The sequence below is a fragment of the Phalacrocorax carbo genome, chromosome Z, assembly GCF_963921805.1.
Source record: "Phalacrocorax carbo chromosome Z, bPhaCar2.1, whole genome shotgun sequence".
Taxonomy (NCBI): Eukaryota; Metazoa; Chordata; class Aves; order Suliformes; family Phalacrocoracidae; genus Phalacrocorax; species Phalacrocorax carbo.
The window spans coordinates 15,265,323-15,279,758 of record NC_087548.1 but is presented as its reverse complement, the minus strand read 5'-3'; the positions used below and the strand labels follow the sequence as shown (position 1 = coordinate 15,279,758).

The 14,436-nt window shown below is 38.5% G+C and overlaps 1 protein-coding gene across 4 annotated transcripts in view; it reads left to right on the top strand.

Moving 5' to 3' along the window:
* RANBP3L (RAN binding protein 3 like) overlaps positions 1–14,212 on the top strand; it is a 37,973-nt gene extending 23,761 nt beyond the window's left edge. Inside the window, exons 14-16 of one of the 4 annotated variants that reach the window (XM_064437989.1) lie at positions 2,325–2,520; positions 8,652–8,725; positions 13,973–14,212. In XM_064437989.1, coding sequence (XP_064294059.1) covers positions 2,325–2,520; positions 8,652–8,695 — 240 coding nt within the window. In that variant the 3' untranslated portion in view covers positions 8,696–8,725; positions 13,973–14,212. Of the gene's footprint in view, positions 1–2,324; positions 2,521–8,651; positions 13,941–13,972 lie in introns of those variants that run through there. The other 3 variants (XM_064437987.1, XM_064437986.1, XM_064437990.1) reach the window with 3 other exon arrangements.
* Positions 14,213–14,436: the final 224 nt, after the last annotated feature.

Below are 14,436 nucleotides of genomic sequence, written 5' to 3'. Positions count from 1 at the left end.
GTTTTTCTAGCATATATAGATGTAAACATTCCTTAAATTCTGTCCTGATGTTTCTGGACAGGAAAAAAAGACCTGTATTAGGAAACCAAGATACATGACAGCTGTACATGTATGGCAGCAGTTGCAGGAAGCTGCTTCTACAGTCATCACTGAGGCAGCTGGTATCCATCCCTGTAGCTGGTATCCAGCCAAACACTGAGGCTCTTGAATGTGGAAGGCAAATTCGTCAATGTGTGAGCACTGGAAGGCACTACCAAAGCCTTGGCATGTAAATCAGGCTGGTCTAGTAGTCAGTGGAGCCCACTCCTCCAAGGCACCAGCAGATATTTTTAACTGCCATTTAGATTCGTTTTTCCCATGTCACATGAATGATTGTTACATTTGGTTCAGGGATATTATCCAAAGGGCTTCTCATGAGTGAGGGAGAAGAGTCACATGATGCTGACTACAAAGGAGGCAGTCCACAAGACTCCATTAGGTTGGTCCTGTAGTACTCACCCAGGTTTGCGCAGAGGGCTGACCCCACCCCTCCCACCATGTTTGTTTCTCCCTCCTCGCCTTTGGTGGCATTGGATTTTGTACTGCTATGGGTGAGGCAGATCAGAAAACTGACCTGGGTGGGTTTGCTCATTTTTGCTAAGTTAGTTTTCTAGCTCTATTTTATTCCCTTGTGATCACCATAATGGTGGTACTGGCACAATGGAGAGGCTAGAAATGAATATTCAGAGTATGTATGGAGGTGAGTCCACCCCTCTTTGTAGAAGATAGAGTTCATATTAGATTAAAGTGACAGAGGCACTCTGGCTTTTGATTGAATAAGTAGAAAGCTACAGACAGAAATGATCAGGCTGAATAGCTGCCTTTCTGGTATTTATGACTGCATTTCCTGAAAAGCTGCGTTACCTTGAGAGCTTGGATTTGTCCGCTGATAATTGCATGTGTAGTTGAGACACCTGAACAACTCTGAATTGCTTTCTTCTTTGCCTGGCTGTAGAAAGAGAATTGTTTGCTGCTGCAAGCCTGGTTAGCACAGAAGGTGATCCTGATCTACCACTCCTTCCCAATTCACATAGCTTTTCCGCCTGTACACACTGAAACATGTCATTCAAATCCAAACAAGACGTATTTCTTCCTATTGCCAAGTGATACAGATAGAAATTACTCCACATGATACACAGAAGTGGAGAACTGGGCTACAGAAGACCATATGCATTCAGTCATCCTCCGGCAGACAATTTGCTTCATAAGAAGTATTCTCTGGCACTTCTGACAGTGCCCAAATGCAGTGCCTTTAGGAAGCACAAGCAAGCATGGCCTCTTTGTATGGTCTGTTCACCTCATCAGCCACCAGCATCCATGTGTTGTATTAGGCATGTGCGAGCATGCATACCTACTTCATTTCTTTGCTGTCTATTTTATGAAATGATTGTCCCTGAATTTTTCTAATTCCTTTCTTACACTTTTATTACTAAATTTTTGGTCTGTTTTTTAGTTTATACTGTCTGTCACCATTCTCTCCTGAGGTAGCAAATTCTAGAAGTTCTTATTCACTCTGTAAAGAAGCATTCTTTTGTGCTGATCCCTGCTGCTTTCATTAAGTGTACCCTAGTGCATTTATTTTGTGGTCTGATGAACAGCCATACCATATTCAGTTTATCCACCACTTTTATAATTTTGAAAACCTTAGTTATACCCCCTTCTTTTCATACTGAAGAGTCTCAACTCTTCATAAGGAGCTGCACCACACCCTCAAATCATTTTGGTGCCCTTCTCTTTACCTAAATTCTACTATATCTGTGAGATGTGGTGACCAGATCGGAACACAGTACTCAGGACACAGCTGCTCAAAGATTCGATGTACTGGCAAAATGCTGCCTTGTCTAGTTCTCAGTACCCTTCTTGATGATTCTCAACTTGTGTTCAACAATATCAGCAGAATTCGTGGTATCTTTAAATTTTATAATCACATTTATTACTTCCACAATCATATTCAGGAAGGGTCTGGAATATCAAGTACTCATTACAAACTGAGCCATTCTTCAGGGGAAATAATAATTTTTAACCTTATGCCTCTTGTAATTATAGAGAAAATAATCAACACCTACATATTATAAAACTCAGACCACTTAAAGAAACTTGACATTATTTGCACTTAAATTTATTTTCTGAAATAAATTAAGTATGAAGCTTAAATGGATTGTTTTGATTAAAAAGGTCAAAACACAGCACTTTCACTATGGTTAAAAATTTCTCAGTCAGCTTCTCTGTGAAAAGTAGAGATTTTTCTTGGTTAGTTTGGACTGTATCTTTTTTATGTTCTGCAGGCAAGCTCAAAAGACACTGGATACTTGTATGCAGCAATCCATCACCGCCTTGTGGCATTGAGAAGCTTTGCTGAGCAAGAGCCAGATGCCAATCAGGTAGACACAGAGTCAGAAATGTCTTTTCAGCCATTAAACTGTGATAGTGAAGATGAAGATGATGATGAAGAAATAACTCAAGTGAGCAGCGGTGGATCTGGTAAGCAGAAAATTTCCTGGGAATGCTGTAATCCTTTCAGGGTATTTTCTTGTAAGCAATCAATATTGTACTTTTTAAAATTATTATTATCCCATGCTGACTATAACTTTCATCTGTTACAGATAACCCTTTTCAGGTAGAAAAGGGTAATTTCTTTTAGCATTTTGACTTACTAATGTTAAAACGAAAGGTTTTGCCAGAAGAAGTATCTACACATCTTTATAGCAGTGGAATACTCTTTTGACAAAAGGCTGAAGGTTAAGAAATTTTAATACTGTCAAGCTTTACCTAAAGGTTTGTTCAATATATTTAAGTAGAAATGACTAGAGGTATTGAGATACTAGTTGTTACCTGAGTAAGTGAAAGTTGAGTCCATTCACATCAGCATTTAGGTAGTTAACTGATGGCTTCAAGCATAATGCATTTACCAAGATATTTATTACACAGTGATTAACTTAATTTAAAACACTGATTCTTGATCAGCTGTAACAACTAGCTCACTAGGAAATTTGCAGGTCAAGATTTACACACAAGTTGTGCTAGTTTTCTTCAACCTAACAAAAATGTAGGCTCCTCAAAGTGAAGCATGCAACTAAAACAAGATAAAAGGGGCAAGCTGCTGACTTAATCTTACTCTATAAGTTGTTAATAGAGCTCCAACAAGGCTGGGGTCACATTTGCAGAAAGCAAGGCAGAAACAGATGTCAGACTTAAAAGCTTGTATCACAATTGGCAGGTAAGGTCTTGCCCCCTGAAATCACCTAGCTGGTTAAAATTTATTTTATTGGAAGTTTAGCTTTCAGTGTAGTGTTTCACCCACTGAACTGTGTATTTTCTATTGATTTACAGATTAATAAGCGAACTCAATACAAACTCTTCTGTCTTGGCAAAAGACAAGTCAAATTTCTTGTGCCAAATGGCTACAGTGGATACAGGAGATGCCACTTACCTTTGATTTTCTCATAGAAGGACTAGAGCAGGTGTGTTTGAGTTGTAGCTCCTAGCATTAGTTTCCCTCTTCAACTGAGTAACATACTGTCCTTATATTAGAAACTCTTCCTTTTTCCTTTTAACAACTATTCAACAAGGATCAAGTCATGTACGAGCAGCAGCTGTGAGTCACAGTTTGCTTAAGGAGGCGAGTGTTTTTTCCCCTTTGGGCAAAACAATGGCAGTTTACAGTGCTGATTCCAATTATTAATTGATGTTTAACCACATTTCAGTAGCATTCAGTGCTCTAAACAAAGCATGATGCTCTTATACAAAATTTTCTCACAAATACATTTTTTATGTTTAGGAAATGTGAAAATTGTTAGCTCTGAGAACTCCCTGGATTGCTCCCAGAAAAATCAAGCATTCCCTCTGTAATTTCTAAATAGTCTCTATTGACTTTCCAGAGAGTTTCTGGTAACCTGAAAACTCCAGATGGAGCTTGATTCCTTTCCAGAGTTATTGGTGATAAGGACTCTTTGTTCTTTTAGGGGGAAAAAAAAGAGGGAAAATAGAATGTCAAGGCAATGTAGGAGCACAGATTTACAAATTAAATATTTGTTTTGATTCACGGAGACTTCTGATAAAAATATTCAGATGGCAGTCAGCAAACAGATTCTGAGATATGAGTGTCAGGTGCTGCTTTTCCTGAAACTTTAGTTTACATATCTGTCTTTCATTCATGTCCAGTTCCTGAAAACAGTTCTAGCAATCCCTTTCAAGTGCTCTTTTGATACTTCCAGCATTTCCTGCTTATCTTTATCTCTTCTATTAACTCTCAGACCCATGATGTTGTAATTTTGTGTAGATTTCAGTTACTGGTACCCAAGTCCCGCTTTACATGCAGACATTCACATCTAAGATATGCCTGTTCCTGGAGATCCCATTTCCAAAACGGGAAGAAAAATATGCCTCATGGGTTTTGAACCAGGTGAGGTCAGATTTTAAATATCAGCATAGAAGTGTCCATTTGGATGCAAGAGATCAGATCCTGCATATTTAAGAGTATTTGTTTAAAGCTTTAATTTTCATGCTTACATTTTCATTGAAGGATGTGCATGAATAAGAACATCTTATAATGCACCAGTACAGGCTGGGGGCTGAACTACTACTGGAAAGTGTCTCTGTTGAGAAGGACCTGGGAGTGCTGGTGAACGGCAAGGTGACCATGAGCCAGCAACGTGCCCTTGTGGGCAAGAAGGCCAACAGTGTCCCAGGGTACATTAAAAGGAGTGTGGCCAGCAGGTCGAGGGAGGTTATCCTCCCCCTCTACTCTGCCCTAATGAGGCCACATCTGCAGTACTGTGTCCAGTCCTGGCCTCCCCAGTTCAAGAAGGACAGGGAACTGCTTGAGCAAGTCCAGTGGAGAGCTACAGAGATGATCAGGAGACTGGAGCATCTCCACTATGAGGAAAGGCTGAGAGACATGGGTTTGTTCAGCCTGGGGAAGAGAAGACTGAGGGGGGATCTCATCAATACTTATCGATATCTAAAGGGTGAGTGTCAGGACGATGGGACTAGACTTTTTTCAGTAGTGCCCAATGAGAGGACAAGGGGCAATGGGCACAAGATGGAACACAGGAAGTTCCACTTCAATATGAGAAAATAACTTCTTTACTTATTTTTATTGATGTAACTCAGTTTCAGCGATTACCTCTCCGTAAGACTACTATAAATGTTAAGAAGTTTAAGTTCTCAGTGACTGTTTCATTACAAGAAATGGAATTAGAAAGTGTACCTGCATTTTATTTTGCTCTGTTCTACCTGGTTTGTCTCAAAAAAACCTGATAGTTCCTTTTTTTTTTAAATATAGGCAATTTCCTTCTTGTTTAACTGAAGTAACACACTTCCCTAGATAATGCTATATATTTCATGAGACTATAAATGACATGTAAAACAGATGAGAATTACCTTTAGTTCTAGAGACTGTAGAAGACAACAGATATGGTCATGTCATAAGTGAAGTGTTATGAACATAAAGTGATTCTATATGTTTGCAAGACATCTTTGTAACAAGTTTTTACACAGAATCCTTCACTATAACATCCACAGGAGGTTAATGCCATATAAGGACAGTGTATAAGGTAGTAGAGATATTTCTACCATTTTACAAATTCAGTATAGACTTTTATTCCAATATTTTTTTAATTTTTTATTTTATTGCTTTACTTTCAAGTAGATATATTTTTATGGACTTTATGAAATTAATAAGTTGCTGTACCTGATATTTTTATCAGATCATATTTCACCAGTTACTGCTTGGATATTTTTACCAACAAATTGCTCTGTAAATCTAAGTGGAGAGAAACACAACAATTAATCTTTAAACAGATTTTTAGAGTGGATGGGATCAATAACTCTCTAGGAAGTATTTATCTTTTCCACTGACTACGAAGTGAACTGAGGATTAATTTAGACTAGACAGCAAACCTCTAGGCTGACCAAAGACAAGCAAATCTCTTCTTCTGTTTCTTTCATTGCTAATTAATTTCTCTGCTATGTTTGCCTCCAGTTGTCTTTTTAATATGTAGCTAAGGAAAGGTAGCAGATTTCTATATTACACATTTGAAAAATTTTCTCACTAGACAATTTAACAAATGAAACAATGAAAAATGCTGATATGGTAATGTGTGAATGATTGGACCAAGAGTGCTCCCTTCTGAGGGACATGCTGCTGGCCTCAGGCAGTTGCATGATGGTCCCCTTTCGTTCTTCCTCTCCTTGGACTTCTAAACCTTACATTATTTGCTGTGTGGTGGATCTGCTTCAAGAAACAGACCAGAGAGTTCCTTAGTCAGGCATATAGTAAGCCTAGTAAGGGAGCATAGCCTCCAGGTAGGTGACGAACTGTACCTGAACCCTGCGGATAAAGAGGACCTAGGACCCTACAGGTCTGTGTCCGGGGCGTGTTCTGCAACGAGTAACTTCATGTTGAACTGTCGCCACTACCTCCTCCTGCTTTGCTAATAGACCTCAACCATCGATTTGGGGCTTTCCTGTGTGTTGGCAGACTAGTGTCAGGTATCTGCAAAGTCTTCTGACTCCTGTTTTTTAACTACAGGCAGTTACAAATTCAGCATGTGGGAGTACTGAGTTGCACTACTAATATGCATAAACTCCATATATAATTATTGGATAGACAGTTCTCTAATGTAGACACTGTACAACTCTTGCAGGGTGCCCACCTCTTTCCACTGGTGGCACAAACAAACAAGGTACCTATGTCAGTCTCAAAAAATCATCCTGCCAGAACATGGATCTGTTAGACCCCCAACACCTAAGCTTGCCAGTGGTAGCAGGTGATCTGAAGTCACTACTTACATCCATAAGTGACCAAGATGTCTCTGAAAATGTTACTCCTTGCTTCTGATACTTCTAAGATATTTTTGCAAGTTTTCTTCATAGCCATAAGGATATTCTGCCCTTCCTCCAAAAGAATGCATTTTGTTTACATTAAGAAACAGGCGCTGTTTCCATCATGGTCATCAGAAATAGCAGAAGGTCCTTAAAGTGTTGTAACCCCATTAGTATTTAGAAAGAACTGTTATTCCTCAAAGGCACAAGGCATTTCTTTCACAGGGGAGTATGGAATGTCAGTCACAGTAGTAGAATAGCATGGGGCTATAGTTAGGATGACTCCTATGATTTCCATCCTTTTCCCTTTTCTGATTTTGTAGGAATTTGTTTATTTTTGTCCCTGAGGGGGAACAGAGAAGCTGGAAAAGTACATGTGAGGGACAAGGATGACAGTGTCACTAGGCGAATGCATTATTTCTTATACTGCACCTCAACAATAACTCTCTTAAATCTTCTCCTAACTTCATCCTGATTGAGGGATCCTCTCTTTTGATCGAGCTCTCCTCCCTTGCCTGGCATGGAATTTTCTTTTAGAAGCCATTAGGGTAAATTCAAAGGTGCTGGAGTCTAGGGCTAGGAAAGTCCCAAGAAGCCTCTCCATATGTAGCCATAGACCTTAAGAGAAAACCATAGTGTGTGAAGACAGAGTGTATCCCATATGGGTCCACCAGGAATTGCATGGATTTTGGAGGCTACTGGTGTTGAGAGCCAGACAGTGTCATATCACAGAAGGGCAACCTCTGATTTATTTTAGATACATTTTCTAGTCCACTATACACATACCTCCCATGTTGGCCTCATTAGAACTCTGGAATCTCCTGGTGTTCATCAAGATATAAAATGTTATGAGATCTTTTTCTATTTTTAAGTAAAATACTTCCAAAGTTCTTAAGGGAAATACTGTTCAGCAACACCATAGGAACTCTTGAAAAACTGCTTTGTTTGACATTTCTTGTCAATTTAATTTAAATTCTTACCAATTGTTAAGGACTCCAAATCATAAATCTAACACACACACACACCTGATAGTAATTAAAATTGAGGAAAATTAAAGATTATCTTCTTTGTTGGAGTCCAAGTTTCTGTATTCTTTCCAGTAGATATTAGTACCATCTAAAGCAGAGGTGAAAAGACAACTCTCTGATTGGCTTTAAATGCTAACATATCAGGAAAGAGATGGGGGGAAACCAGATTTAATGAAACCAGAAATAATCAGGCCTTTCATTTCACCTGTAAGAGGTTTAAAACTTTTGGTAAGTATTTAGCAGTGGCCAGATGGTAGCAGCAATTTTTAAGCAGATACTGAGATAGTGATATCGATGAGTCTGGCATTAGTCAGCTATATCTACTTTCTGCAGATGAGTCGAAGTCATAGAGATTATGTACAAAAAGCACCCCTGGGTACTTTACCATGATCAATGAGTTATTTGAAGATATGTTAGAGTTCTCACAGTTTACTGAGCATCTGTTGTAAAGCGTTAAGACAGTCTTCCCCAAATAGAGTGAGATAATTTGCATCCCAGACACATTGTCCTATCTAAGACATCTGAATCCTTAGTGCTTATGTGCTTGTCTTTATTGACATGGGGGGCCACAGGCTTCATTCACTATTCACATGCTCAAATATTTGTGAATAACCCTGTGTTATCTAGTTAGATATTTACCTAAACCAGGAACTGATCATACCCAAACTTTAACCTACTGCTTTGGTATTATGCAATGCTGGGTTGTTTCAAAATATGAATACACTCAAATAAGAAAGAATTTTTAAAATTCTTTTTCAGATCATTCTAGATGGAACCGCAAGCGGTCCGTAGTCTGCTCATGACACCTACCAGAGGATACAACAGCACAGCTGGTAACTCATCTTCCCAAAATGTCTAAGCTGATGCATCAGTCCCTGGAGGGGGGAAATCAGATGAATTTCACTTTATAACTTTTAAGCAAGGATTAATTTTAGGGACACCTTAAGTTTAATATGTTGAGACATAAGATATACTTTTGAGGATTCTAGTTGGCCTGCTTTGCACTAAGATGGGAATGACACAATGGCTTCCAATATTCAAGAAGTGTTACAAAGGCTTCAGGTTTTAGAATTAATTATATTTAGATGCATTACAAAATAAAGGAATTTTATAGGGAATAAATGTTTTTTCATCATATTGATGGATAAAACCACATAACCATGAGCTAATAATAAACATGAAGAGATATTTCTTACTTTTCATCTATTATTTAAAAGCTACATTTGGAAAGATTTAAATCGGGTTTCACTGAAAACATTCATTTAAAATGGTGTGGAAACATTCAGCATCCTGTTTGTAAGTACATACAAGTGGAACTGGGAGTGGCAATTTAGCATGACCAAGGCCTATAGAAACCAGCCTTCATAACAATGTGGGGTTTTTTTGTTTTGAAGACACCTGGAGTTGTATACTGACTGACTGTAGAATTTTGTTAAAGGGCAAAGAACCACAAACTGCCTTTATAGCCATAAGCACCAGGAGAATTCACCATTGCCAGCCAGTTCTAGGGGGTGTAGGAGCTTTTAAGATCTAAAAGTGTATCTGCTTGCATTCATGAAAACCTTTTGAGTTGCACAAAACAAGCACTTACACTGTTAATTGTCCATTTGATATATGCAAATAAGTGGGTATCTGCATAAAAATTTGTCTGAAATATGAGATTACTTCTGCCTTAGCTGTAGCTATCCCCAAACAGCATCATTCCATGAAATAGATGAATGTTATTCATCCTAATGTGTGCAATAATCCCAACAGTGCCAAGGACCCAGTCACTCTGTAAAAGTGATTCCACAAACTGCTGCCTTCTACGGAACCATTCTCATGAAGAATTAGAAAAATCAGTTCTCTTTAATGCCACCTGTGAATTAAGACTTACCAGATCATTCATAAGCCTGTGCACAGTACAGACACCATTTATGCTCTGTGTTTTCTATTCATTCTGTCAAAAGATAAAGAAAATGTGTCTGTAATGGTTCTGCTGCAGTTCTCTGCTTCCTTGTATATTGTTGTTTACCAAATATTATTTCTTTGTCAACCTCAGAGCTGAAACATGGTCTGAAACATCTGAAATAATTTTATTTAAGGTACTTGTAACAATTTCTCAGTCTTAAAAGCTGCATCACACCTGAAGAGTCAAATTACAATTTTGTTTTCCAGTCTGAACATAACGTATGAAGTTGGAAGAATAGCAGCTTCTTCCTGAGTTCTCAGTGCACCTGTCAAGATTAGCATCCAGATGAAGCTGAATTAGCATCTGGATTACACCAAGTCCTAAATAGCCTGCCAAAATTAGCACTTGTCTGACATTGATTTAGCATCTGGATGACAGTGAGTTTAAGTGGGACTCAATTTTTGCCTTTAGGAAAAGGGGAGTGCTTCACAACAGAGCAGATGTGTCAAACAGTGGGGCACTGGTCTTCTCTTTGACTTTTCAGTCTGCCGATAACAAAAATGTTCTTTCCGCCACCAGCTGTACATTGTGTTCTTTTCTATCAGCCTCACTCCTGACCACAACAATATTTGCATCACTGACCTTCATATTTCATTGCTGCAACACATACTCAGGAACAAAGCTCCATGTTATAAAAACTTCAGTGGTAAAACACAGCAGCCCTGCCTATTTAGCAACAGGTCATGGGTGATAACTTTGCCCTGGAGTTCAGCTGGCTAGGCGCTGAATGCAGAGTTTGATTTCAAAGTCTCTCCTGATAATCAAAGCCTTCCGTGAAATAGGATTTAAGCACCTGAGTGTCACAATATCCCTCTAAATGCTACTACAGCTGTAAAATCCTTGGCAAATGAAGGAGCACTCCACAGCAGGCACAACAGAACTTCTGCAGACACAAACTTAAACTTCGTCACTTGCTCCCACAGCATGAGGAACAAGACTTATGGAAGCTCACAAATAAGCCAGCTCTCTTTTACGTATACACACAAGTGTATACACAAACACACATGCTTATGCGCATGCACTCTTAAACCATGAAGCAATGGCTCCTAAAAGCTGAGGAGGAAAAGAGATGTTCAGCTATTTTGTAGAGTTCGGATACTGTGGTAGCAGAGGACTCATAAATACATGCACATGCAGACATATTTATGATATCAATTCTTACTCTTGAGATTGTAATCCTTTATTTATTCTATTTAGTCCCATTGCACTAAAATTCATTGTTTCTCAAGACTGAAGGGATGCTAATACATAATATATTAACTTGGTTTTAAAAATGTAAAGTTTGTCATTTTATGACAGCCAGAGCAACAATTTCTATGACTGAACAATAAACAATTTTCTTACAGCTTTAATTTTCTTCTAACTAGTTGTCTTATTTTGTGTCCCAGTTAGAACTTCCTACAGACAGTTCCTTCCATGCTGCAGAATTTCAAGCCCCCTTTCCTAAGGAAACAAGATTTAAACAGTTGCGTACTCCGTCCATCTATCTGTCAGGCCCACTTCGAGCCCACTGCTAGTTTTCAGAAAAACTGGACAGGAGGTAGAAAGCTCGAAGACAATTTAAGTTCTTCATGAAAACTGGCACTTGTTGAGTGACAGGGCTCTGAGGAAGTTATCCTCTGAGGAAGAAGTTTTAGGGTAAGCTTGGTATTTCCTGTGACGTTTGTGGAGTTGAGTGGCACCTTCCAAGCTGCAGCATTAGCTGGGAGGGAGGAGGAAGAAGAACAATAGAAGGATGGATACCTGGGATTACTGAGGCCTGAGGAGGGATGTAAGTATGTGACCCAATTCCATATGAAACTAGACATCAGTAATTTTGCTTTTTGTGGAGCAACCTGTTCTTCTATGTTTTTCAGATGACTTTTATTTATTTTTTAATATATTTATTTATTTATTTGTAACAAATCCCAGTGATTAATTTAGATATACAAGGGATGCAGAGCTGGAAACTCTTGCGTATTAGAGCAGTAATAATTTTCAAAAGGAGGGAAAACTAACAATTCCTAATATAAGGATTCATATGCAGATATCTGCTGCTGAGGTTCTGAGTTCCTGGCAAAATCTGCCTGGATGGGATAGTTTAAATGGCTTATTTTGTGTTCTGGAGGTGTTTTTATCTCTTCCTAAATCTTCTTACTCGGGCTTTTATGCCATGATCTTTAGTGACTTCTGAATTAGTTTTGGCAAACCTTATGACATTAGCAGTTTGGTAATGTCTCTGTTGAATGAATACAGGGAAAACCTTCAGCACACTTGATATTGCTTTCAGTGCTACTGACAGCCTGTACAACATGCCCAGGGAGGGAAGAGCATCCTCTTTTCCCTAGCTGGGCTTTAGAGGACCCACCACTGGGGCACACTGGCAGAGACATAGAAAAAGCATACTTCGCCTGTTCTACAGCAGTTGTCTGTCTAAAAAGTGGAGTTCAGATGCCTAAGTAATCTTTCACAAACACTATGAAGTTATTCATACAAAACGATGTGTCTGCAGCTGTTTGAGCACATTCAAATTGCTTCTAAAATGTTGAAGTCAGTTGTGTTAGTCCACTTCAGGGATGGTGTAGTGTGCTTTGCATAAACAAAGACTGAGAAGAAAAGTAGAAGAGTAAATTTCTGTTAATTAAAACATATTCTAACAGAAGTGTGGACATGGAAGCTTGCCCCTTCTCAGTTTCAACAATTTGCATTCATAAGAATAACTGCATTTCTTTTACTTTTTCTGAAGCATCCTCCTTTATTTTGTAATTTATGAAGCAAATTATATGACTCAACTATTTAATCTTTAATGAGGGTACATATGTTGCAATAAAAATGCAAGCACACATTGATAGACTCTGGGATCAGAAATTCGATCAGACTACACCTGCTAGGGTGTTTGTCTGCCTGCCTTGTAAGATTCTGACTTGTTGCACAAGTGACATGTTCTCTAAGCGTTAGTCTGGAGTTTTCTCTGAATAATCAGGATTAACAGCTGTGGTCAGCTGGGCTCAAAATCTGAGGACTTTGTTTTGTGAAACGTCACCCTGATGGTCTGTTTACCCCCTCCTCTGCCAATGTAACTAACACTGATAGCATTATTTTCAATGGGAAGATAACACTATCGTTTTCAGGTATCAGTAGTACTCAGGGGCATATAAAGAAAGTCTAGGGAATGTAAATGATTGGATTAGTTAATTATATAACTGGTCATTAATTAAATGATCACAAGAAGGCATTACTCAGACTTCAATAAGAAGTAGAAATGAACAGTTGTCCTAGATTTAACTGCATTAGAAGTAATATATACGTTCTTTGGTATGAAAAAAAGCTACATTTGGAGACCTTCTTAAGTAAAACTTCTGGGACAGTCATGCACTGCCAGTTTTGCAGTTGGTGTTAACGACTCAGGAATAATTTAGTGTTTACACAGAAATTTTTCCAGTTACATTGATCTGTAACACAGAATACATGATTTTATTACATAGTCTGCTGTATAACTTGAAGAATGTAGAGCTAAGGATGCCTGGTTTTCTGCAGATTTGTGTATTGAAATTTACCTCATGTATTTGTAACTCCTTGGTGTCTAAAACGGGCATTAGTCTGAAGCGTTTTCCTTGCTGCAGGCATTGCTGAGGTGTCCGTTTCTGTAAGGAATTTTTAAGTACTCTGTGCCCAAAACAAAGCTGGTTGTGGTCAGCCAAGGGCTTAAAAAGTTATTACAGTGGGAATTCACCCCTGCTCCATACTTGTATCCTGTAAGAATACCAGGCTAAAATGCCCATCTTTATTAATTTAATTCTGTATGAACGAATCTGTCTCCTAATGCACTGAGTATATTGTGCTGAAGTCATTGAAGATGGGGCATGAAGACATGTCATATGTCACAAACTGAGAATATATTTCAAAATATGTAAAGTGTCATTTGACAGATACTTTCATCTTGTACTTGTGTACCAGGTGTATGTTCAAATCAAAAGGTGTAGCTGGGGGGGGAAGGTTAAGTAGTGTCCGTGGAATGTTTTGTAAGTAGGCCCATTTACAAAGTAAGATGCAAACTGTAAGTAACATTCCAGAAACTCTACTTTTTGTGTTATGGAAAGTTTAAACTGTTTTAGACAATGGTGTGTCAGACAACCTGTGTTCCCTTCAGCTACTCTGTCAGAGACTTTCTTCTGGGGACCCTGGAGGAATCACTTCATGCTCCGTGCCTCGGCTCTGCTTCCAGAACATCAAGATCTACTTCAAGATCAAGATCAAGATTCTACTGTTTTGAATTTAATTTTTAAATATATATTTCATATTTTATGCTTGCTGTGGGCATTAATTCAAAAGACCGTAACATGATAATTGCATGGCCTCAGAGTAAAACACTGCTCCGTATTCAAGCTTGCCTTAGTGTTTGAGGTTGGTCTGTTTTCCAAAGATCAAAACATTTCAATATAAACAGATAATATGTGAAGCACAGAATCATAGAGGTGCAGCTCAATGGTCAAATAAGTTATAAAACAGATACCGTTCAGAGCTGAGCTGTAAATTTTCAAAACCTCTCATATCCTTTTGGTCTCCAGGATCTCATACTATCTACTGCTTTGTACAATCCAAAAGTTAATGGTT